We start from the raw sequence: 25,349 nt of genomic DNA, 5'->3' as shown, positions 1-25,349 counted from the left end.
AGATGGATACACGCCCAGAGCAGTAATGTTGGATCAAATACATAGGGAGTGGTGAGCCGTGTGGGGAGGCACCAGTAAACCGGGGATTTACTAAGACATAACAACGTATGTAATGGATATATATAAAGTTTATTGGGAAATGTAGAACAAATTACAGACTCGATATACAATAAAATAAAGTGGTAAGGAGTAATAGGGAAAAGTTAAGAAAGGAGGGATTGGAGAGAGAGAGACCGGGCAACGGGCAAAAGAAATATGACCCCCCCCTCGAATGCAACAAAAAATCTAACCCTGAATCAATAAAAGAAAACAACAAGAAGATAAGCAACACGAAGACCAAAGAAGAAAACAAATATACGTTACAAGAACTGTTATTATTGTTTACAACACAACACTGTGTTCATTCAGAGACAGTTTACCCAAAGAACAGAACGTTGAGAGAGAGATCTTAGGGGGGATGGGGGAGGGAGGGGGGTGAGGGGAAGGGGGTGGGTGAGAGGGGGAGGGGGAGGGAGGGAGGGGAAACCAAAGATTTGTTAAAAAAAATGTTTTAAAATATGCAAAAGGTGAAAAAGTTTAATAAAAAATACTTTAATTAAAAAAAGTTGTATTCTGTGTTATGTAAAGGTCTGATTTATATGGCAATAAGAAATAGAGACCAGTCAGTTTTGAGTACTTCCTTTCTCTGCCCTCAATTTAAAGGAGTTTTCCAAGGATTAGGATATTGATGAGCTATCATCAGGATAAGCCATCAATATCCAATCAGAGAGAATCTGTCACTCGGGATCCCCAGGGATCAGCAGATCAAAGAGGACTCTTCATTGCAAAGCACACACAACGCCATACATTTCATAGTAGCTGAGCCTGGTATGGGAGCCCAGTTGCATACACATTGAGCTGCTGAAAGGTCACATGATGAATGAACATGACATCAGTGACCTAAGAAGTGGCCGAAATGCTTAGCCAAGTGCCGAGACCTATTAAAACAGCTCATCGGCGAGGATGCCAAGTGACGGACTCCCACAGATCAGATATTGATGACCTATCCCAAGGACAGGTCATCAATATTGTAGCCCTGGAAAACAACTTTAATGTTAGTTCTGCTTGATCTGAGACAGATTGGTTGCTAGGCATGCTCTGCATGACAACCCTGAAGTATAAGACTGTATAAGTTAATGTACCCTCCGTCTGTCAAAAATTACACCACTTAAAATGGCGTTACCACTGTATTGACAGCACAGAAGGTGAAAAGCAGCTTGAACATCACAGTAGTCAGATTTTTCTAGAGTCCGTGAGGGTTACTGTTTCTTCTTGTTGAGACGTGCCACAGAGAGTCTTATAGGCCATGCATTGCCCCCTAGAGAAAAAGGTGTGAAAATTAGCTGTCTTTCCAGAAAGAAGGAAAGTTATCTCCATAATGCCACCCGTTGGAAGGTAACTTCCCTATAAGTGAGTGTGACCCTTAAAAGGGCTTGCAACATGAATGTCACGTCATGCTCCTGGGGAATGTAGTACTATGTACTTCCAGGAACACGTCTCTGCAGGTATAGTTGATTTGGCTGGCTGTTGCCTGGATTGCTCCAGACAGCTAATTACCTGGGGTCTTTGCACAAAAATATCAACCCTTTTTGCTAGAGGGTGCTGGTCATTATACATTTTTCATCATCTCCTTACAGAAGTCTGGTGATTGTTTCCATGGATGGTGTATCTTCTGTTTGTAGGTGTGTAGATAACTAGAGTGAACTATGTTCTGTTGTATTCCCATCCATCCGTAGATGTGCGGATGCCCATGTCTGAACTACCTCCTATGTCTGAATTAACCCTTCCATCCTTAGGTGATAGGAGGCCCGAATCCCTTCCATCCATAGGTGATAGGACACCCAAAGCCATTCCGTCCTTAGGTGATAGGACAACCGAAGCCCTTCTGTCCTTAGGTTGTAGGACAACCGAAGCCCTTCTGTCCTTAGGTGATAGGACGCCTGAAGCCCTTCCGTCCTTACTTAATAGAACACCCGAAAACCTTTCATCCTTAGGTGATAGGATGCCCGAAAAACCCTCCGTCCTTACTTAATAGGACGCCCGATCCCCTTCCATCCGTAGGTGCGCAGACTCCGGTGTCTGAACATTATCCAACGTCTGTATTACCCTCTGTCTGTAGGTGTGTAGATGTCTGGTGTGAACTATGACCTGTTTGTAGTTTACTGCCTGCCTCTTTTTCTATTTCCATCTAGGGCGAGTTAGGATTACCCTTGGTCCCTGTGTAGGACTGTCCTTGTTGGGACAATCACTCCACTTTTAGGCAGGGTTCCCTGACCTTTGTGGTGTAGGCTCAGACCTCCCTTACTTTGTTTCTTGTTTGGTGATATCTGTGTCCGCTCTTCAATGCATATCCTTTCCTCTAGCTGTAAATCTATTATGATCATGTAGGTCGCAGTTCTCACTCCGTGCACGAACGTAACCTGATAGGGGCAAGAACCATGAAACAGTTGTCTGTAGATGGGTGTCTTTTCCTTCTGGCCTGTTAAATGTTTGTACATTGATGTATAGGGAAGCTACCTTCCAAAAGGTGACAATAGAGAGACCATTCTTCCTGGAAGGAGAGCTAAATTGCATATCAGAGTTTTCTAAACCTATATATAGGTGACCAGTATCTGCACACTATTAGAACATTTTCAGCATTGCTTTGTAAAGTTATATAACATGTGTTAAGTGTTCCCATATTCACCTTTTGTTTGTGATGTTACTGATTTACACAGTCACTTATACTATCTTGCTGGGATATTCTTATTCACAGCTGCGGCTGGACAGATTCCCAGATCTGTACACACAAGTGGAAGTTTTGAGATCACGAGCATTGTCACTAAGTTCCCAGCCGGCCGCCCCTGCTTTTCTAGAAGGTAGCCTAGACGGCATCACTGATCACTGTGAAAGAGTGAAAAGTCAAATGGAAAGGGACGTTGAACAACTTCAAAAAGGTTGGTGAATGCTCACGTTTATCAGTCCCTCTAAGGGGGATCAGTTGACAGTCGGGGTTACCTTTATCTAAAGCCAATTATATCTGAAGACTATTTAAGATATAAGAATATGCATTACAGCTTATTGAACAATGTCTGGGTCTATTTTGACAATATAAATCTGTAATATAGTTCATAAAGTGGAAAGTAATAATTTAATGCCTGCACTTTTATGTTCTACAGCTCTGGAGCACCAACCTAGTCAACAGTATTTAGACACCCGGAAAGCATTGAAAGAAGTATTAATGGATTGTCAGCACAAACTGCAGTCCCAGTTGACAGGTCTCTGTGATCCAAGCACTGTAGATCTAGCTGTTCAACAGGCTAAGGTAAGATTTAGCAAGTTTGTATCTTTTTGTATTGTCATCAACAGATGTTGCTTACTATTTGTTTTATATTATAATATTTCTGTATATAAAGCATTAAGCCACATATCTATGGTTCTTGTATGTGGATAAATCACTTTTCTGGGGGTCTTGCCTGTCGTCCTGGAGGTACAGACAGTAGCAATTGTTCGTTCATCAGCCCCTTTACACAGTTCAGTAATCAGGCAAGCGGAGGCTCCTGCCTGATAATTGGGCTGCGCAAAAGGTCCTTTAGAGAGTGAAAAGATGAAGCAGGCAATCCTTTTTAATATTCTGTCCTTTAAGAATTACAGGAACATATAAACAGAGAATATAAAAGTCTAATTTCTAATGAGACAGCTTTTTATTGTCCAGTCTAATTTTCCTTTATTTGCATGTGTGACAAGCATGTTTTTCGCGGGTAGACATTCAACCCTTATACAAATGCTTGAGCTGCTATCTGCAGGGGATAATAGGTTTATTATTACAATCAGGTTATTCTTTTTCATAGTCAGTGTCACCATGGGTAATAAATATCTCTGCCAGACCTTACTGTACAAAGCTGTGTTGCCATAGCAAACATCTTTACCACTTTCCTGTATTTCACTTAGTGTAATATGACTTTTATATTCTGTATTGCTAAATGAAAATTATCTATGGATCTACAACTTCTCTCTATATATATCTTCTTGCTCTTTCTCTTACAAACATTTTTTGACATAGAAGACATCTATAGTTTTTGAACCATATGCGGGCTGGTGAGCGTTACAAAAACATGAAAGTTTTACAACCAAATTAATTTCTAGACAACACGTATGACAACATGTTAAATATTTCACTGTAAAGCGGAAGGACCAATGTACCTAGCAACAAGAGCCTGATCTTGGTATGATGTTATCGGGTGATAACTCGAGGTACTAAAAGCTCTGTGCCACTCAGCTAAAAATTGGTGTAGCTTCGGACTCCCGTGTGCTATCATGTTATGTGAGGTGTCTTTGATTTGTCCCAGTGAGTTCTCTATGTATGCAGTGGAAAAACCAAATAGTGAACATTTGAGAAAATTGTGGTCCAAAGAAGCTAAGAAAAATCTTTTTTTAGCAAAATGTCACTACTAGAGATGAGCGAGTATACTCGCTAAGGTACATTGCTCGTGCGAGTAGTGCCTTAGCCAAGTATCTCCCCGCTTGTCTCTAAAGATTCGGGGGCCAGCGCGGGTGACAGGTGAGTTGCGGCGGGGAGCAGGGGGGAGAGAGGGAGAGAGAGATCTCCCCTCCGTTCCTCCCCGCTCTCCCCCGCCGCTCCCTGCCCCCCACCGGCCCCCGTATCTTTAGAGACGAGCGGGGAGATACTTGGCTAAGGCACTACTCGTTCGAGTAATGTGCCTTAGTGAGTATACTCGCTCATCTCTAGTCACTGCATATGGATAATAAATTGCTTCAAAATGGCCGAAAACACATTCAAGAGAATAGAGTGGCTCATGAGAATTACAAAAAGTCTAACATCACTAATGCCAAACATCAAAAGGGTTATACTGATTATATAGTTTATTTCCACAGTACCTACCATGTAGGTCCAAGTCTACCTCCCTAAAGACTTGCGGCCGTGACCTCGACAAAACCCCGTTTAATTTATTTTTTACCAGTCAGAATATTTAAGAAACATATACTCAATGCTAAAATTCCTCTTCTTTTTTTTACCAGACTCTTGCACAGACATTAGAAAGCCAGAAACCGGGTATTGACAAGTTGTATGCTGAAACCAGGCTGCTTGAGAAGCGAGCCCCGGAAGACAAAACCGTAGTCTACATGAATGAGTGCAGAGATGTAGAAGAGCAGTGGAGCAAGTTAAAGAGCCTCTCCGCTGACCACATCTACATTCTAGAAGACATTTCCTCCAAGCTGAAAGCATTTGAGGTAAAAGAAATCACGACCTTAATGCAATTAACATGACTAACTTTAGCAAATCATGCCAGGGGAAGAAACATTTTGCAGAGTTATGATAACTTCTAGGAAACGTAGCCAATGTATTGTCTTTGTATCTTCTATGGCAGGGGTGTTAAACTCACTTTCACTGAGGGCCACTATCAGCCTGTATAGTTGCCTTCAAAGGCATTGGGGTAACCAGACATGCATTTTCATGTGTATATTTTATGCGCGTGAAAACAATCGTAACATTATAGTCAATGGGATTGCATAAAAACTTGCGTATTCACTGCATGAAGGCAGTAGAAATCTATAGGACCTTCCTACATTTTTTTTTTGCGCATGTAAAAAAAACCTGTGAATATGCATGCAAAAAAAAATCCAAGAAGGTCAAAATGCGCAATTAATACACGTATTTTCAGTCCGTTAAAACACTACATATTTCACAGACCAAAACTACATACACCTGTGTTAATGAACCAAAATGTAATACTCCTTACCATGGCTATGGAGCCCTATGCACTATGAAGCGGTTTCTCCCCTTCCACCTCTTTAGCACCAAGCTTCCTACCTTGGATGGTGGCTATGGTGCCTGAGGAAGGGGTCGAGCTGTGCCTCCACCTGGAAGTTGTTGAACAGAACAGTGTGGAGGCGTGTGCCAGAGCTCAGAATCCAAGTCGGTACCCGTTCCCTGTGCTGGCACCATTTCCTCTGCCAAGCTCTGTCTGCATCCTCCATGGAAAGTGGAAAGACAGTCCTTCTGCATCCAAACCTCATCATGGGCCACATAAAATCACATTGAGGGCCGGATTTGGCCTACAGGCCTTGAGTTTGCTATGTGACCGAGAATTTTTCAAAAGTTTTCTTCAAAAATGCTAAGGGTTCATGTAGAAAGCAGAACCATATGCAAGAAATGTATACAGCAGAGCTTGGGGACCAGAGAACCGAGTGCTTCACACCCTTTTTATGTTCATGGAAATCAAGCACATTCCTCTGTGCCAACATTCAATGAGGAGGAAATGTTTTCTCGGATGTTGTTTTCACAGTAGAGTCAAGTAGAGTACATGCATGATGCTGCGTTTTCTGTTCCTATTTTAATATCATCTCCATGTCCCTCAGAGAGTCTTTGTGAGTTAGACAGAGAAATACAATTTCTGACTTTATTTTCCCTTCATATATCTGACGGCACATCATTTAAGTTAATTGCTCCTATTCAATGGAAATTTGATAACATGATCATTCTTTTAGTTTCTCTATTTTTAGAGATGACAGGAGTCTTGAAAGACATTTCAAGGATAAAATAATGCCTTGATAACTTTGGTATTGGGAAAGCTCTAGAGTAATACCAGGGAAAGACATTTAATACTGTAAGTTCAATCAAACTCATTTTTTATTTAGCTGGAATACATTTTTTTTCAAAAAGTGCCAATATGATATTGTAGGACTGTAGGGACTGCTAATGAATGCTGTTTAGGACCATGTTGTGCGAATAGAGATGGGTCAGGATGGCTCTATTAGCTCAAGCTTCATGGGGATTTCTTGATTTTGGAGGATGGTTGGCGAACATTGCAAAGAACTCTCTATAATGCTTTGCTTTCCTGGAAGTGGCACCATTGTAGAGTGTATTTATCAAGGTAGGCAGGCAGGGTGTCTGCTTATTAGGGACAAGACATCTAGAAGAGGGATGGGAAAGACATTGGATAATAGAATGCAAAAGAAAGGATGATAAGACTTTTGAGACAGATTGAAGAGCATAGTTATTATTTCCCAAACTCTGTAGCTGCTAATAATGCTCCATTTCAAATTTTTGGATCTCCTTGCTTACTTGTTATGTCCAATAACAACCTATCATAACCAAGGATGATGGGAACTGGTATATAATAAAGCTCAAAGGGTCCAATTAAAGTGTTAAACTAAGCAGGAAATAAACCCATCAAAATTGCAAGCGCACATCAAGAGTAATAAACAAAAATAGAAAAAGTGTATTATTAAAATAAAAGAAGGCAAAAGACAGATTTTAAAGCTGAAAATCTCCATGACCAGACACTATAAATAAGGTGCCTATAACCTCCGTTATAACCGCAATACAGCTTTTCTAAAGTGCATGTGATGAGCCAACTGGGCAGACTGGGCTGTGAGTTGATGTGTGCAGCTCATAGGTCCTGTGCTTGTAACCTCCAGCATGAGCTTCACTGACCAAGCAAAAGCATTGCATAGCACAACTCTCTTGCGCTTCTCCTGTGTGCTTCGCCAGAGGTCTTCCTGCACTCAGTGCATTGGGTGGCATGCTAAGCATCATGGGCAAACTACTTAGCAGTGCCACTCAATACATTGAGCAGCAGCTTTCAGCACTGACACCGGGGGAACGACAGGGAAGGTAAGTATAACACATCCTTGGAGTCCGCGGGTCACCTACTTTCAGCCCATAAACTAAGCTTATAGGGCTAAAAGTAGTTGACAGGTTCCCTTTAATAGATCAGGGGCACAATCCCAAAGACTCATGTTTCCCCTCATTTTTCCACACAGTAACATGTGCCCCCCACAGTTGTAATGTTTTTCTATGTGCCCCCACACAGTGTTAGATTTCTCTTACCTGTACAGCCTGGTATCCCTTCCTTTGCTTTCTTGTAGCAAGCAGCTGATTTCCTCCTTTGACTATAGGCTGATTTGGCCCCCCAATTTCCCTCATTGCACCCAGGGCACATGCCCCTCCTAGCTACACCCTGTCTTCCCTACTCTTTCAACCTTTCTCTCCCACAGCCAGCCCAGTAAAAAATCTGTGCTGCTAATATCTCCACAGGTTGTGTGCTACCTCTACAGATTCTCCCTTCTGTGTCCCCTGATATACTATTTAGTGGAAAGACTGCACCAGTAAACCCTTTCAGTATTCTTTTGGATTTGTTTCTGGTGTACTTTGTGCGTACCTTTTACACTGAGCAGCTATCATTCAAATAGTCGCTCAGAAAAATTACAGTAGTGTACAAATGACAGTTGTATGAAAGCTTTTACACGGAGTGTTTATTGTTCATTAGTTTGGGAAGATATTCTTCATAGGGGGGATCTCTAGGCAACTTCTTTCACAATCATTCAAGTAATAAGAAAAGTGACATTACACTCGGTGGCTTTTGATCAACCAGTGACTACTTTTTATTTTTTGTTGAGGTGAGTCAAAATGACTAAAGACAAATGAGCAAATTATCACTCATCACCCTGTTGGTGGCCGTGATGACATGGAACAACAGTCATTTGCACTCGGTCTTTCAAGCGATTGTTCAAGCAATAGTTGTCCTGTGTAAAGCCACCCTTATGCACTATAAGACTCCATCATGCGACTTGTGTATAGCAGAAAAATCAAAAATTGATTTCTCTACAGACCCAACATAAATGTGAGGCAAATATTCCTGCTACCTGTACGGAGCAGAAAAACAGAACCCACCGGCATGGATGTTGAACAATGCCTAAAATATGATATTTCTTGTCACTTGTGTAGCCTTACATACACACTTGTATGTGTTTATATAGACACACACACACACAAAATATGTATATATGTGTATGTATATACACAAACAGTGGTGCAGTATGAGAGTGTTATACAAAAGTCAGTGCTCTGCCTGATACAGCCTTGGGCAGGGAAAGATGTATTCACATGCATGGTCGATACGGCTGGTAGAAGAAAGCCATGTGTGTTTGGCTGTTGCTGCCTGGATGTGAGGGCTGCACTTCTGTGCTCGGAGCCACAGATTGAGCCAGCCCCGAAACAAGACATCAGCAGTGACGTCCCGTTAACATGGGCGGAACTTAAATGACCAATCCCATGTGACGTGTTTATGGGACGTCACCGGACTTGCATCTTGAGGTGACATAACTAGTCAAGTGAGCGAATTGTAGAAAGACAAAGGGACACACTTTGGGGGCTGTAAGTAAAGCACTAGGAGCATAAAAATATCTCGGACAACCCCTCTATGCTGCAGATAAATTCATGGTAAATTATGATTCTTTACAATAGAAAGTGGAAAAAGCGAATAAGGAACAGAACGATCCATGCAAAAAAAAAGCATGGAAGGAAAACCTGAGGGATAGCAACCCAGTAGAAGCCATGCATCTTGTGTCAATCTCATTAGTTAAAACTGCTCCCATTGCTAGTAGTAGTGATCTGAAGTTGGGGACATTTTTGCCTGTCCTTCTCTGCATCTACCTGAACTATTAGGCTCAAAACAGGAAACATAAAAAAATAGTTGTCCATAGTTTTCAAAGGGGTTTTCCAACACTTGAATATTGATGCCTATCATATGCTGTCAGCGAGGGTGTCGTCTCTCGCCTCTCCAGTGTAGGACTCGGTGCGAACTCTCAACTTTGTCAGGTAGAAGCAGGGCCTCCATGCGACTCTGTACCGCTGCACCATTCTCAATTGGTTGTCCTGCTAAGGTAAAAAAACTGTCTGGCCTTCCATATTGGGCCGTAATCATGAGCTGTGCCAAATGCATACCAGGAGTCAGTGTAAAGGGTTGCCGGTCTTACCTCTCGCCACTCTACACGCCTTAGTGATGGCCTTTAATTCCGCTTCTTGTACTGAGACATGCGGAGGCAGAACTTCTGCTTCTAGGACATCTTGTTGTGTGACCACTGCATATCGGATGTGGAGTCATCAGTCCTCACCCTGGTACCATCTGCAAAAAGCTCAACATATGCATTATCAACAGGGGTTCTGATAACTGTTTGCATACCTGCAGTTTCTTACTGAATTAGTACTAAATAATCGTGCTGATGTTTTATTTCACATGGCTCGGAATCTTGTTATCTTATTCCATTTATTTTTATTTTTTTCAAACCCAATAGCTGATCTACAACACCTAGATCATCTATGGCCCAGATCACCTATGCCTCCCCCCTTTTGAAGCGGAATACTCAATGGAAAAAGAGTCATTGCGTTCAAACTAGTAAACCAAGAGGCACAAAAACAAGCACCTTGTAGGTCAAGGTGACATTATATGCAGCGAAGTCTGAGCGAAAATATCCTTTAGATTTTTTTTTTTTTTCAGGTTGCAGTTAGCATTTTTTAACACAAGGGGGCGCCACACAATTCAAATTTTACGTCACCCAGTGTAATAGTATTTCAGGGTATGGCCAGCGTTTAGCTTTTACTCTCCTGTCGGAATATAATTATAGCTTCAGTGTAGACTGACACTAGAATATACAAAAGACTTAAAGAAAAACTAAAGAATACGGATGACTTAACATCCTACTCTGGGCAATTCAATCCCTCTTTCTTCACATAAAAAGTTAAATTACTTCACCAAATTGCATGAAAAAGTTTGCTGGGTGACTATAGGGAAATTATTCCATCTGTAGGAGCCTTCCATTACATCATCTGTCTGAGTATCCATTGGAGAAGCGGGCAGTGGGAAACAGAGCCCCCGGGAACATGAGAGAGCGTCCCCTGTCATGTATTCCTGGTCTCTGCCCCCCATGCATCAACTCCAATCTTCCATGCACTATAAACCAGCTTAGTCATCTACTATGTCCCAAGCTGTATCTCCACAAAGGTTTGTTTCCCTGAACTTATCACACATCCAAAGTGGCCACATCTTGGAGCGTAACAAAGTCTGGTCAAACAAAACCTTACTTCAGACAATCATGATGTTAGCACTGGATACAGTGGCATTGGGGAATATAGGCCTCCCAAATGCAGCAAAATGGCCGCCAGAGGCAGAAAGGGGCGGGGCTACAGATCTCTCAGGTGAGGCAAAATGGCTGCCGGAGGACCGGGCGGGGCCAGGGGCAGCAGCACTTCCAGGTGAGGCAAGATGGCCGCTGGAGGAGGAAGGGGCGGGGCCAGGTCCTGTCCCGGATGGGGAGGGACCGGAAGTAACATCACACACCCTGAAAGTGAGCACATGGGGGGAAGTAACTTCAGGGTGGGGGCAGGCCTCACTACATTTACTGCAGAGTCACACTATGTTGGATTGTAAACATTGCAAGCACGGCCGGCATTACACATACCCCCCTACATGCTTTCTCCTCTTCAATCTCTTAACTACATTATACCTCCTCCTAGCAATCTAAAAACACCTTTCTTTCTGCTAGGCTTCCTGCTCATCTTCTGTAAACTTTCTACAGTCTATCTTATCTGTCTATAACCTGGCATTTCTTTCTGCAACTTTTCCTGGTCCTTTCCCATTGTTCAGTAACCAAATCACAAGCTCTATGACCTTCGTCCTTGCTCACTTTGCTCAACTCTATGCTACCTGCTTATTCTAGCCTATTCAAAGTTTCTGCACACAGTACTGTTTCTCTTGTAAAATCTGCTTTCTTCAAATCCTTCCCATATAACCTCTCTTCCCCACTCAGAATTATAATGCACATTAATTCTACAAAACACAGGGAATGACAAAGTAAACAGAAAGGGTTAATTGGAAAAAAGCTTTCAGTTCACTCTTATCAGCAGCCCTCCCCCCAACAATAAACACTGCACATTCTTTCTATAATACCAGACAGACGGGATTACTGGAGAATACCCACAACGGCTCAAGGTATATATATATCTCATCTACCTTTTTTAACAACCCACCGTCTAGTAATCCCCAAGAGCACTTCTTGTACACGATCTAGACAGGACATTTAGCTATACACAGAGACTGACGATTATTTTCAATGACCAAAACCTCAATAATATTCTGGAGAAATCAGCCGTCACAAAGCACGACTATACTTCATACGTATATACCTTTCCACATATGAGAACATAACACGCTCAATCATAAAGTTAAGTATACGTATCATAAATCTTCCTAACCTCACACTAGTTTTACCTAGGAGCACGTGTCACTGGCGTGTTCCCTCAGACTTAAACAGCCGAGTCCGCCCTCCCGACACATTAACCCTCACAGAATTTATCTCTTGGTCTTGCATAAACAATTTTTAACCGTCTCAAACACAACAGCATACACAGCGTTCAAAATACCCCTAGACAGGTAACGTGGTGGTTTTTCCGAGTGGACAGAACTAGAGTTATTACCTGTCTTTCAGTGAAGGTCCAGTCTGGATCAGGAACAGGCAGAAAAGCAGTCAGAACCCAGCTCACATTGGTAGATTTACATAAAGCAATCTTACCGTGTTCTGTAGATTTTCGGGCCCCTGAGTTCTGCGTGCCATCTGCCGATCTCTGTACGTTCCAGGCTGTGACCTCACAGATCCACTCGCTCACCCAGGGACTCCACTGATCTGGATTATGATTTTCTCCAGCAGGCTTTTGGGGTATTTTGTCGCTTTCCTAATTATATATTGTGTGCACACTTCGTCGACCAGAATCAGACACAAATGCTTGTCTAAAACCAGGAGAGACTCTACAATGTGTAGAGGCTCAGGCCTTTTATTATAACACATGACAACCGCCCTTTAATGGGCGTGCAACAGATTACATCAGTAACATATAAGATTCTCATTTGTCGGATCATATAGAATCCCCCACCTCTCTGCCCACCCCCTTCCAAGTGTTGAGGTGGTATGGACTTTTGTCCTAGCTGAAGTCATCTCCCTGTAGTGATGAATCATTGTTTACCTAGCTTCAGGATGAGGAGTGGAAGGGGGCTAGGTAAACACTCAGTATTAAACACAGGATATACACGACACTATGGCCCTTTAACTCTTAGAAACTGGTTGAGCAACTTCTATGTACTTAGAGCAAATACATCACCCATCCATTGGCTAGCAAATACCATGATTAGATTGTGTGTGTCCTTTAGACTCCACAGAGCTTAGAGTCATTACAACAGCAAAATACATTTGGGTTATATTAATCGATAGACATTTTATAAATAATCATCATGTCTATCACACTATTCTAAAGATAGGTCTTAATTGTATAAGTCCTGAAAGACCCCTTTAAGACCAAACATCTTCAAACGCGAGGTAAACTTCAGTCCACTTCATTTGCTTTGGTAAAATCTAACATTGACTATAATGGAACATAATTATGTTAAAATATTGAGTATCACTATGTATTTTATGTTCTTGCTGTTCTTGTTTTTGCCTGAAGTGGGTCATTTGTTGACACGTTTTTTTTTATTTAATCAGACTGAATCGAAATCTGTACAGAAATGGATTAGTGACGCAAAAGATTTTGTCCTCAACCAACACACAGCCTCAGAGGATTCCGAAGAGCTCCAGAGACAACTGGACCAATGCATGGTAATATATCCAACTGAACAAGTGATGGGGAACACTGTCAGACTATAGAATGTGGTTCTTATCATGGAACTACTCTATTCCCAGTGCTTATATACTGCTGTATGTCTTTAAAAACAAGTGAAACAGGCTTAGTGTATTCATTCAATTTCATGGTTATGATATTTTTGCCATATATTAGATGGTTTCGTTTCTGCTTAATTTTCAGTAAATCCTGAGATTGTATATTTTCCAATGACTTATTCGTTGCATATAAACCTTCAAATTCTTAATTAACTTTTGAGTCAGTTTTAGCACAACAGCTTTACTTTTGCTTTTATAGGACAAGCAGTGAGGTTAGTGTGAGTACAACTTAGTTAGTGGGCATGCACAGCAATCCTGGACCACACCTTTAGTATTTATGCTGCATAAACGATGGACAATGAGCTGATCGTTCATCATTCAGTGTACATAGTGGCCGTTCAGTATTAAAGCGCCGCTGTGTTATGTCAATGGAGAGGGGCGGGGAAGCGAGAGGAGAGAAATCTCCTGCAGCCGGCCTGCCCCCTGCTGGCCACTCTCGGAGCGAGCCAGCAATACTAGCTCCTGTGCAGGAGCACGCGAGCGAGGACACACAGGGATGAGTGTCGGGCATCGTTTGCCTGACATTCGGCCAGTGCAAACCCAGCTTAAATGTGCCCATCTTTCACTGTTCGGCCGAATGATGGTTTTCAGTTCTGCTTGAAAACAGTCCTTCAGCAGAACAGCTGATAAGCAGGAAAACCTGCTGTGTTCTGCCCGGGGAGCACTAATAGCAGCTGATAACATTGTTACAGCTGTTCTCAGTTCTCAGCCCTGTCTGCAGAACAGCTGATAAGCAGGACCACTGTGTCAGCTGTTCATGGTGCTAAATTCTGCACAAGGAGCCAGTGGCTGAACAATGGAGCTAATTCCAGAGCTCAGACCTTCTGCTGAGTTCTGTAACAGCTTCCAGAAGCTCATTTACATGCAAATGAAACTAATAAAGTACTAATAGCAATTAATGCCTATTAGTACTTTATGCAAAACGATCGCTGATCTTTCAATCTTCTGAAAGATATCTGTGTGTGTAAATGGACGTTTGCATTGGGAAATCACTGATTTTTCAATCGGTTTGACATAGATTTCCTTCTGCTCTGGCTAATGGAGGTGGCCCTAATTGGGGCAATTACCCTCTAATAGGCATATGAAAGGGGACTGTCTTATTCTGACAACCCTTTTAGGTTTAAAAATATGTTGCATATAAAACATACACAACAATATTGCTCAACAAATTTGATTCCACTCTAATCAGTCAGGTCCCTGAAACATTTGTGGTGCTAGATCACTTTGTGTCAGGTGTGGGTTGTAGAACTAAATATCAACTAGAAAAGTCCAACACTCAGTCCAGTGAAAAATATAAATCCAAAGCCTTACGTTATTAGCTTAAAAATATAGTAAAATCTGCACATTCTGGTTAGCCTACTAGTTTCAAACCACAGAGAGTTCTTGCTCATGATGAGTTAGAACTCTATGTGGTTTGAAACTAGTAGGCTAAACAGGATGTCCAGATTTTACTATTTATTTTAACTTATGAAATAAAGCTTTAGTTTTATATGTTTAACTGGACAGAGCGTTAGACTATTCTAGTTGAAATCTAGTGTATATATCACATAACAATAGTTTATGTATTTCTTCATTTGTAATTTTGAATCCAAAATGTTTAATTGCTTGCAAATGATCTCTGTTTTAGGATGTGCAGTATTTGTGAATGGAAACTGTAATCACCAACACCAGGTGTAAAAATAGCATACGGTTCTGTTTGGGGATGTGCCTTACAAATATAGAATTGGCTTGTTTCAGTTGCTTAGGACTTGAGTCTATTTTTGTGTTGTCCAGATGACTCATGTTAACTGTTGGTTCTGTATTTCTAGGCTCTAGTGAACGAAATGGAAGCTGTAGAAGGATGTTTAAGCAAGCTAAATGATGCAGAATCAGGACTTAGAAACCACTCTGATACAATGATCCACACGTGGGTAGTGCCAAGACTCACTGACCAGCAGGCACAGTGGGAGAGGCTAAGTAAACAGGTAACTGACATCTGCCACAGTTATGCTAAAAAACGTGTATTAGTTCACATGTGGAGCACACTAAGAAGAGAGGTGTTGTTGTTGTACAACAGTAGATACTTTCAAATATACTATACTATAATTTGATTTGGACAGTTTTTGTCTTGTTGGTCGCATTCCCATTGTTGCCTTGTTACATCAGACTTATTTATAGATAAGTACAACAAGTGTTTTAACTGAGGACCAGGACCAGATACAATATTGAGCATTGACTGTCTACAGAAATATTGGGAATTATTTAAAGAATCATCAGTTCTACTTCTGTAGCAATTCTTATTGTAAGAATATTAACTCATTAGAGACCTGACTATTTTGGGCTTTTAAGGATCAAGCGATTTTCATAGTCGCATTGCAAGAGCTATAATTTGTTCACATAGCCATATGAGGGCTTGTTTTTTGTAAGATGAGTTGTACTTTTCAGTGGCAACACGCTGGGGTACATATAATATGTAGCATAACTTTAATTACATTTTGTTGGGGAAAGATGGAAACCCCTCCAGAAATTCCTCCATTGTTCCATAACTTTCTTATGCGGATCAGCATGATTACATCGATATCAAGTATATTGAGATTTTTAAAAACGTTTTACTACTTTGGGACAATAAAAACAAATCTTTAAAGAAAAATAGTTGAATCTGCATCACCACATTCTAAGACCCAGAACATTGGGAAGGGAACGAAAGACATAGCAATTCTAACATTACTTTTTAAAATTATTTCTATGTCTTTCACCAAGCGAGACAAATATCAAATTATTTTCATTGGGTTGTTATGAAGGCGGTATAACTTATTGTGTTGCTTTATAAAATAAGCATTGGGTATTTAACCCATTTAAAAAGGTTGTTTGTTTTTTTTTAGGAAAAATGTGTATTTTTTTTTAACCGAATTATTTTTTTAAGTTAAACTCTAATGAACTTTTTTGTCACTATTTTTTAGTCCTTCAGGAGGACTTGAACATATGATAGTCTGATCACTAGAATAGTACACTACAAATCTTATCTAATGCATTCTACTATGCCTGTGACAGCAACCTATTATACTTTCTGGAGGGAAAGGGGTCTAATAGGCTGAGTTACATAGCAGACACGGAGGGCTTTCTCATGCCTCCAGCTGCCATAGGAGCCCATTTACCTTTCAACCGCATTGCGGGATACTCATGGGTGACAAGAGGAGTTCCTTACCCCTTTCATGCTGCAGTTGCTATTAATTGTGGCATATAAGTGGTTAAACTGCCAAGATCTGAGGTTTCTCTGCTCCTGGTGGTTAGAGCAGGGACCTGGCTGTCAGGAGCCAGCCACTCCACCACCTTAAAGAAATGTATGTGCAGGTTTAAAGCCTATTAGTGACCTCCATTAAAGGCGTATTGGCTGTCACTAAAGAGTTAAAGTATACCTGCACACAACAGGGGCGCCGTGCTAATAAATTAGCTGACATTGTAATCATGCACTGACTGGTAATTATTTATTTTAAGTGAAATATAAAAATGATAAAAAGTCTTCTTACTATCACCGATTTTATGTGGAATTTCCCCTTCTGTATGTGATGTCCTGCTCCATGGTTCAAGTTCATCTGCTTTCAGCACTCTCCACAAAGACAAGTGTCCAGCGATAAGTCATATTTGCTTCTGTTTGCTTCTTAGGTAATTCATCAGATGAACAGGTTGTCTGAAAGTCAAGAGAAGGCTGTAAATTTGAAGAAGGACTTGGCAGAGATGCAAGAATGGATGACACAAGCCGAGGAAGAATACTTGGAAAGGGATTTTGAGTACAAGTCTCCAGAAGAGCTTGAGAGAGCAGTAGAAGAAATGAAAGTAAGTAACTTTTATACAAAGAGGAACAGGATTAGTCATGTTGCTGAATGGAATATGAAAATTCCTAAACATCTCAATGACCTAAAGAGTCACTAAATTATAGATGAAACTATTCTTTCTCTGACAGCTAATACATTCATAGTAACATAATATGTTGGGCCGAAAAAAAAAAATGTCCATCCAGTTCAGCCTATTTCTCCCCCACCCCAAATGTTGATCCAGAGGAAGGAAAAAAAAGAATGAGGTAGAAGCCAATTTTCCTCATGCAAGGGAAAAATACCTTTAGACTCCATTCTGGCAATCGGAATAATCCCTGGATCAAATCATAAAATAAAATTATAGTGATAACAGAGACTTGGGAAAAGTAGTTCCCTTGAAATGGAAGGTTGTCCAAACCAAACATATATCATCCCTTTATTAACTTCTAGAATGTTAGTCTTATTTTTATGCTGTGTTTGGTTTAACCAAAACTTCTGTCACTCCCACAGAAGTTGAATGACAGCTGAGAGCTGCCTCTGATCTGTCCCTGCGCTCAGCCAATCAGCGGCAGCACTCACCCACCATTCATGAATTCATTAATGGGTGAGTGAGAGCTGCCCCTGATTGGTGAGGGCTGTGACCAATCAGAGGCAGCTCATTCAGCAGGCGGGGATTTTAAATCCCCGGCTGCTGAATACTACACAGAGCAGTTCAGGAGAACTGCCGGCCGGCCGGGGCTGAACTCCGGCTGCAGGGAAAAGGTGAGTATACATTTTTTTTTAATTTTTACACATTTTGGGATGATTTTCAGGGAAGGGCTTATATTTTTAAGCCCTTTCCGAAAATTCATCCCGCGCTCGCCGGCAGCCCATTGCTTTCAATGGAGCCGGCTGTATTGCCGGCTCCATTGAATTCAATGGGCGAACATCGTTCTTCTCTGCCACAGCTGTTACAGTATATGTCTTTAGTATATGTTCTCAATGGGGTCGGCGCTGCTGCCGCCGGCCCCAATGAGCGCATATATAGAACACAGCGATGCGCAGAACGCAGATAGGCGCCTTCTGCGAATCGTTGTGTCCTATAATTGATCGCACATCCGCATAAAAAGCGGACATGTGACCGATCCCATTGGGATGCATTTGGTCTATAGATCTACAGATTGCAAGCGCGTCTGCAGATCGGACCAAAAACGGTCGTCTGACCGAGGCCTAAACAAAATCGCACTAAGAAGTCAGTGAAAAAAGGTATTTAACAATAGCCCCATATGTCACGGGAAAAAAAAGCAAGCAAAAATAATTTTGGTAGCTGCAGAAAAAAAATAGAGCAATAAATTACCACATGGGTAAAATACCTAAGAAGTATCTGGTTCTTTAGGACCAAAACACCTTGGTCCTCAGCGGGTTAAGCCCATTCTCTTTACTCAGCCGTCCACCCTGTAAAAATGGAACAGTTCCCAATAGAAAATTCACTTCTGTGTCCTATGCAGGATTTCTACAAGACCGATAGTTTCCAGAACAAGCGAGAATCCTGCAGACTGACAGTTTGAGCAAGTTCATCATTACTTTCTAGATGTAGTGTCGTATTAATAAGTTGTGTTAGTAAAGACAAGAAGCTGGAGCCTCTTTAATAAAATCTACTTTTATCTGAATGACGTAACTTACTATAGCTGACATGTTTTGCACAAGATGTTCTTACCTGTAGCTCTTACTAAGACTTCTTTGAAACATGTCAGCGTACAGTAATTTCACTGATGTATAAGAATGAAGGGGGACGTTTTTCCGCAGAGGTGCTGTCATCTTGTTCTTAGCGCAGATCCGTCAATGTACTATACAGGTTTATGACAAAATATCATGTCAAGTCCTTCAGTGTGATATAACCGTAGATAGAACTGTTTGCCGATAACAATTGCAGATGTTCCATTTCTTGAATATTTGCAATTCTTCTCGCTGACCTACTTTCCGTGGGAAGAAATAGAAATGTTTGTTTTTTTCCTTCTAAAGAGAGCGAAAGAGGATGTGTTGCAGAAAGAAGTGCGAGTGAAGATCTTGAAGGATAACATTATGAGTATGGCTACCAAGAGATCATCTGGGGGACAGGATTTGACGACGGAGCTTAAAGAGGTTCTAGACAACTACCAGCTTCTATGCAATAGAATCCGAGGGAAGTGCCACACACTAGAGGTACATTGGAATCCGCTTAGTCTGGTTACATTGTCTAATCACTCTGACTGCAACAATTACAACAAATCAGCAACTAATACATATTTTCCATCAGGTCATGTTAGTTTTCTAACAGGAAAATGTCCATCTTTCATTTGCACACACATATTTCTCCACAATTTGTTTTCCTGATATTTGTGTATTTGCGTAAAAATACTGTACTATAGCAATATGTTACTAGAGTATAAAGTAATGTAATGTAAATCAAATGAGTAAGAAAACTTAAAAACTGGTTTCGTTTCCCTATATGGGTAATTAATCTTAGAATCATAGAATGGTAGAGTTGGAAGGGATCTCCAGGGTCATCAGGTCCAACCCCCTGCTTAATGCGGGATCACAAAATCATCCCAGACAGATGTCTGTCCAGCCTCTGAAGACTTCCGTTGAGGGAGAAATCACCACCTCCTGTGGCAACCTGTTCCACTCATTGATCTCCCTCACTGTCTAATGTCTAATCTATGCCTCATCCCTTTCAGTTTCATCCCATTGCTTCTAGTCTTTCCTTGTACATATGAGAATAGGGCTGATCCCTCTGCACTGTGACAGCCCTTCAGATATTTGTAGACAGCTATGAAGTCTCCTCTCAGCATTCTTTATTGCAAATGAACAATTCTCAGATCCTTTAATCATTCTTCATAGGACAGGATTTGCAGACCGCTCACCATCCTGGTAACTTTTCTCTGAACTTGCTGCAGGTTGTAGATGTCTTTTTTTAAATTAGGGTACCCAGAACTGGACACAGTATTCCAGATGAGGTCTGACTTAGGAGGAGTAAAGGGGCGATAATTACCTCATGTGATCTAGACTCTGCTTAACCCTTTCCAATCCACTGTCTGACGTCTAAAGACATTATGATTTGAGGCTGTACAGCTCCGATGTTGGAAGAAATCCGTTGGGGTTCTCTTACTGTATACTGCCAGCCTCTCTGCTGTCGGAGCCTATCCAACGTGTCACCTCATGCAGTACTGGCTTTAGCCAGCATATAGCGCTATTGTATAACAGCAGAAAAAGAGTAAGCCCCCTAGGAAAACCAGATAACAAATTGGATTGGAAAGGGTTAATACACCCCAGAATTCTGTTTGCCTTCTTTGTTGCTGCATCACACTGACTCATGTTCAGTCTATGATCTATTAGTATACCCAAGTCTTCTTCACGTGCTGCTGCTAAGCCCAATTCTTCCCATTCTGTATATGCTTTTTTTCCTGTCCACATGTAGGACTTTGACTTTTTCCCTGATGAATACCATTCTGTTATTCGCTGCCCACTGTTCAAGCTTGTCTAGATCTTTTTGAATACTCTCTCTCTCTCTCTCTTTCCTAGTATTAGCTATCCCTCCTAGCTTTGTGTCATTGGCAAATTTGATCAGTTTCCCATCAATTCCCTACTCTAGATGAACAACACTGGGCCTAGGACAGAGCCTTGTGGTATCCCACTTAGTACATTCTTCCACTTGGATGTGCAGCCATTTATGACCACTCTTTGAGTATGATCACTCAGCCAGTTGTGAATCCACCTAACAGTTGCCTTGTCAATCCCATATTTGGTCATTTTTTCAATAAATATGGTATGAGGTACTTTGCCAAATGCTTTACTAAAGTCAAGATATACTATATCCACCGCATTTTCCTTTATTGGTTCCTAAAATAGGTCAGAGAAAGGGAAATGATTAACTGAGACTGATGGCAGTGTGAATGAGCCCTGCGTTGTAATTCCACTTTTATTGAAATTTCTAAATTAACCTAAAAGTTGAATACATATGAAAATCCTCAGCTTTTTTTATTTTCTACATATTTTTAGTTCTGCCATGTCATTTCTAGATTTATATATTCAGCCTCTTCACATTTTTCAGGTTACTTAGATCCATTCTGCTGTGAGACATGCAACCTAAGCTTTGATCGAACCCCTGTCATCCATACTCATAGAATTGACTGTTTTCTACTTTTAGGAAAACAGCAGAATACTAATTTAAATGCATAAGCAGAACAAAAACAACTCTGCAACATCTTATATAGTTGGTAATTGTGAAATTGTTTATTAAAGAATACTCCCAGAAATACTTATATACTGTGCCAGACCTGAGGGGAAGGTGCATGACATAGGGATTCATAGAGCACCAAAGATGAAAGTCATGCACCACCCCTTCAAGTCTTGCAGTAGGCAAAGCAGCGTATCAAGTTGTTGCCGGAGTGTTCTTTTTAAATTGGAGTTTTTCTTTAAAGATGTTGTCCCACCAAAATTAGGTGATCGGTGGGGGTCTGACGACTGGGAAATGGGTTCCTGAAGGTTCTTGAAATTAATGAAGCACCAGTTAAACATGTGCATTGCTGTGTTCCATTCATTTCAGGGGGATGGCGGGAGCTTCTCTCTCTGGCAGTCTAATTGAAAATGAATGTAGTGTCAGTGCACATTCCCATTCACCTCTCCATTCATTCTGTGACCCCCATTCTTATGTTATGTGGAGGTCCAAGAGATTGGATCATCATAGATACAAAAAAGTTATCCCATTTCTCGTAGATAGAGGATAACATCTTTTGGTGGGACATTCCTTTTAAGCTACTTTATGACCAAGAATTAGTGGCAGTATTTTCTTCTATACAACTTTGCATATAACCTTTATTTAGAAAAGTCATGTTTCTTGCAAAAACATCAGTTAGCCAAATTAAACACTAAGATTGACTTGGGTTCCCCTGATGCCAATTGATCTATTAATGAGATTCACTACCATTCAAGTAAATGATATTTTTTTGTCTTGAAGTGTTAAAGACACCTTCATGGTGCTTTCATGCGAAGCAAAAGTAGGATAGAAGTAGTGTTCTCTGAGAAGGTAACTGAAAACAATAATCAGGAATCCCCATGGGAGAAGGTATTAAAATAAAGAGATTAGCCTTGTGAATTCTGAGTGTTACAACCTTTTATATCCGCTCTCTTATAGGAAGTATGGTCTTGCTGGATAGAACTTCTACATTTTCTGAATCTGGAGACAGCTTGGTTAAATACATTGGAAGACCAAATACAGAACGCTTCAATCCTCCCTGAAAAGGCGGACACTGTCAGTGAAGCTATGGAGGTAGGATTATTGTTGGCTTCTACATGAAGTTGATGGTCTTGTGCCGTTTAATGTGAATTGCATTTTATACCTATGATTTCCATATATATTTAATGTTAATGTTTCTCGTTGAGAGCTGCTCGTGGTTCTGGGTGGTGTCTATTTACGTTAGCGTATATGGATACATGAACAGGCTTCCTTTGACATATATTATGTCAATGGACAAGACACTAAATAATGTACCTTTCACTACAATTACAGCAATTAGGAGTATTGTTTTTGGACTGGATTGTAATTTAGCTCATTAGCATGACATGAACGTCTTTTTGCAGTGTAGGCATTATCCACATTTACATCCATTTTTGTTGCTTTAGTGAGTCTAAAGTAATATCAAAGTAATCACTTAATTTAGGTGATACTCAAGGGGTATCACAGCCTAGTCAATCAGGTATGCTTAATTATAATTTGATGCATTAGAGAAGAGAACAATGAGAAACACTCAAGTGATGCTTTCAAGCTTCTCTGTTTTATTGTTACAATGCAAGAGGTTATATAGTGTAAAACCCAGACATAGTCAATACGTCAACAATTCAAAGTCTATAGCATGTGTGATGCTGAGCATGCAGCATATAGCAAGTATCTGTGTCTTTTGTACACTTCTAGCTATGCATACAGCACAAATATTATGCACACAACACTATGCATATATAATTCAATACTTTCACAATATTATGGAATACTGTCACAGTAAGAAATGACTTGATTAAAAATATCCTATCATTTTGTGTCTAAAGCACCTATGCTGTATATCCATGGTCCAGACTACAAACATCGGCCCTGTGTCATCCCTTCTATCTAACCTTTGCTTCTTGCTGATCTTAAAAGGCTATATCCAGAAGATATGCCATAAATGTTTTGATAGGTATAGGCCAAATATCTGGAATCTGCACCTAACGCCAAATTGGCAGTCCCTGCCCATGTCCTGGCTCACCATCGTGGCCACTTGTGTCCAGGAATATAGTGATAGCCGAACTAACTGTTATACACTATTTCCATTTACAGAAGCAGTGTAGAATAGCCAGCACGGCTGTTTCCATAATCGCATCCACCATTGGCTGTGGCATATGGACTATATGGGAAAACGTAGCTGAGATGGGAATACCCTTTTACACAAGAGTAATACCCTTTGAAAAGAGTAACATATGACTGGAGATTCACACTACACAGGGTTTGCTTGTAGTGTGTGACCATTGAGATACATTACTCTGCATAGGAACACATGGCAAAAAAATTGGGATTTTTTTTAACTCCCTTTATTTCAAGTGCATTGAAATTGCATTATTGAACTAAAAATTGGTTGCAACGGTGGACATAACCTTCCATTGTGTCAGTATCCTGGTTGCTGTAGTGCTAGCTAGCTCTGACATGTATAGGGGGTGAACAAAAATATGGAAACCCCATACAAAATGCATGGGGTTTTAATCATTAGCACTGAGCTGCCCTTTGACCCCTGCTGGGCTGAGAGCTTTCCTGCCAAATATTTGTTTACTTCACCTCTTGCCCTGCTCTGGGTGGTTTTAGGAGCCAGCTGGTAACAGCAGCTGAATGGCTCATGACCCCTGACCAATGGAGCCTTATGAACATCTGTCTGGCAGCATCTGCATCATATTACCTCTACTTAAAATCGGTCATGTCTTATTGAAATATGATTTATAATCCCATGTAATTTAAGACATGCATTTTGTATGGTGTTTCCATATTTTTGTCCACCCTCTGTATTTCCCTGTTCTACTGCAAAGCCCCTTTATTCTAAACTGCTGGTCCCTTTATGACTTTTTTAGCTATAATTTCTCAATTCGAATCATGATGGCTATTTTCTAACGTGCATTTACTTGTCATGCTTCTGCTCACATTTGTCCTCCTAAATACTGCAAATTGTAAGTCAGTTTATATTGTCAACTTTTCACTTACTGGACCTTTGCTTTCTTTTATTGATCACATCTTGTAATAAACTGTCCAGCGAACACATTCAATTTCTTTGTTTCCTTCTCCAGTCATTAGAGTCAACCCTTCGGCATCCGGCAGACAATAGAACTCAGATCCGTGAGCTTGGTCAAACCTTGATTGATGGAGGGATACTGGATGACATCATCAGCGAGAAGCTGGAGGTGTTTAATGCCCGCTATGAGGAGCTGAGCCATTTAGTAAGCGCCGAAGTTATTGCTATCTTGTGTGCCACTGGCAATACTTTCTATCCCATTTACATGCCTTTCATAAGCTTTTGATGTTGTAGAAAAAATGTATTTTAATGCGCATTGACAGAATTAATGATGCAGCTTTAAAAATGATATCATCCGCTATTGAGATGGTTAAATATGTGTGAATTTCACTATACGACTTGGCTGGCAGGTCGGCCGTACCAAGCTGGCATGTTAACTGAATGTTGCATCGTTTGCACTACAGAACCATTCAGATGACTAAATGCACTCACTATTAGGGCTTCTTCACGCGAGCGTGTTGCGCACAAAAAATATACATGCGCAATGTGCAGAGAATAAGACCCATTGATTTCAATGGGTTTGTTCTCATATGCACATTTTGTATGCACATAAAAAAATAGGACTTGCTCTATTGTCCTGTATTTTGCGTAGCAAAAGTCCCATCAAAGTCTATGAGAAGTGTGAAAAATGCAAGGTGAAGGG

General features: G+C 40.8%; 1 protein-coding gene across 7 annotated transcripts in view; it reads left to right on the top strand.

The window, feature by feature from the left end:
- The window catches only part of UTRN (utrophin), a 701,048-nt gene that overhangs the window by 195,357 nt on the left and 480,342 nt on the right, over positions 1–25,349 (top strand). For all 7 annotated transcript variants that reach the window (XM_066595903.1, XM_066595904.1, XM_066595902.1 and 4 more), the window contains 9 exons: positions 2,795–2,975; positions 3,198–3,343; positions 5,059–5,271; positions 13,357–13,470; positions 15,399–15,554; positions 17,233–17,403; positions 19,383–19,562; positions 22,534–22,668; positions 24,702–24,851. In XM_066595903.1, the coding sequence (XP_066452000.1) occupies positions 2,795–2,975; positions 3,198–3,343; positions 5,059–5,271; positions 13,357–13,470; positions 15,399–15,554; positions 17,233–17,403; positions 19,383–19,562; positions 22,534–22,668; positions 24,702–24,851 (1,446 nt within the window). The remainder of the gene's footprint in view (positions 1–2,794; positions 2,976–3,197; positions 3,344–5,058; positions 5,272–13,356; positions 13,471–15,398; positions 15,555–17,232; positions 17,404–19,382; positions 19,563–22,533; positions 22,669–24,701; positions 24,852–25,349) is intronic.

This window comes from Eleutherodactylus coqui, chromosome 3 (assembly GCF_035609145.1).
Source record: "Eleutherodactylus coqui strain aEleCoq1 chromosome 3, aEleCoq1.hap1, whole genome shotgun sequence".
Taxonomy (NCBI): Eukaryota; Metazoa; Chordata; class Amphibia; order Anura; family Eleutherodactylidae; genus Eleutherodactylus; species Eleutherodactylus coqui.
Note: the sequence above shows the minus strand (reverse complement) of the source record. Positions and strands in the feature narration are given on the sequence as shown.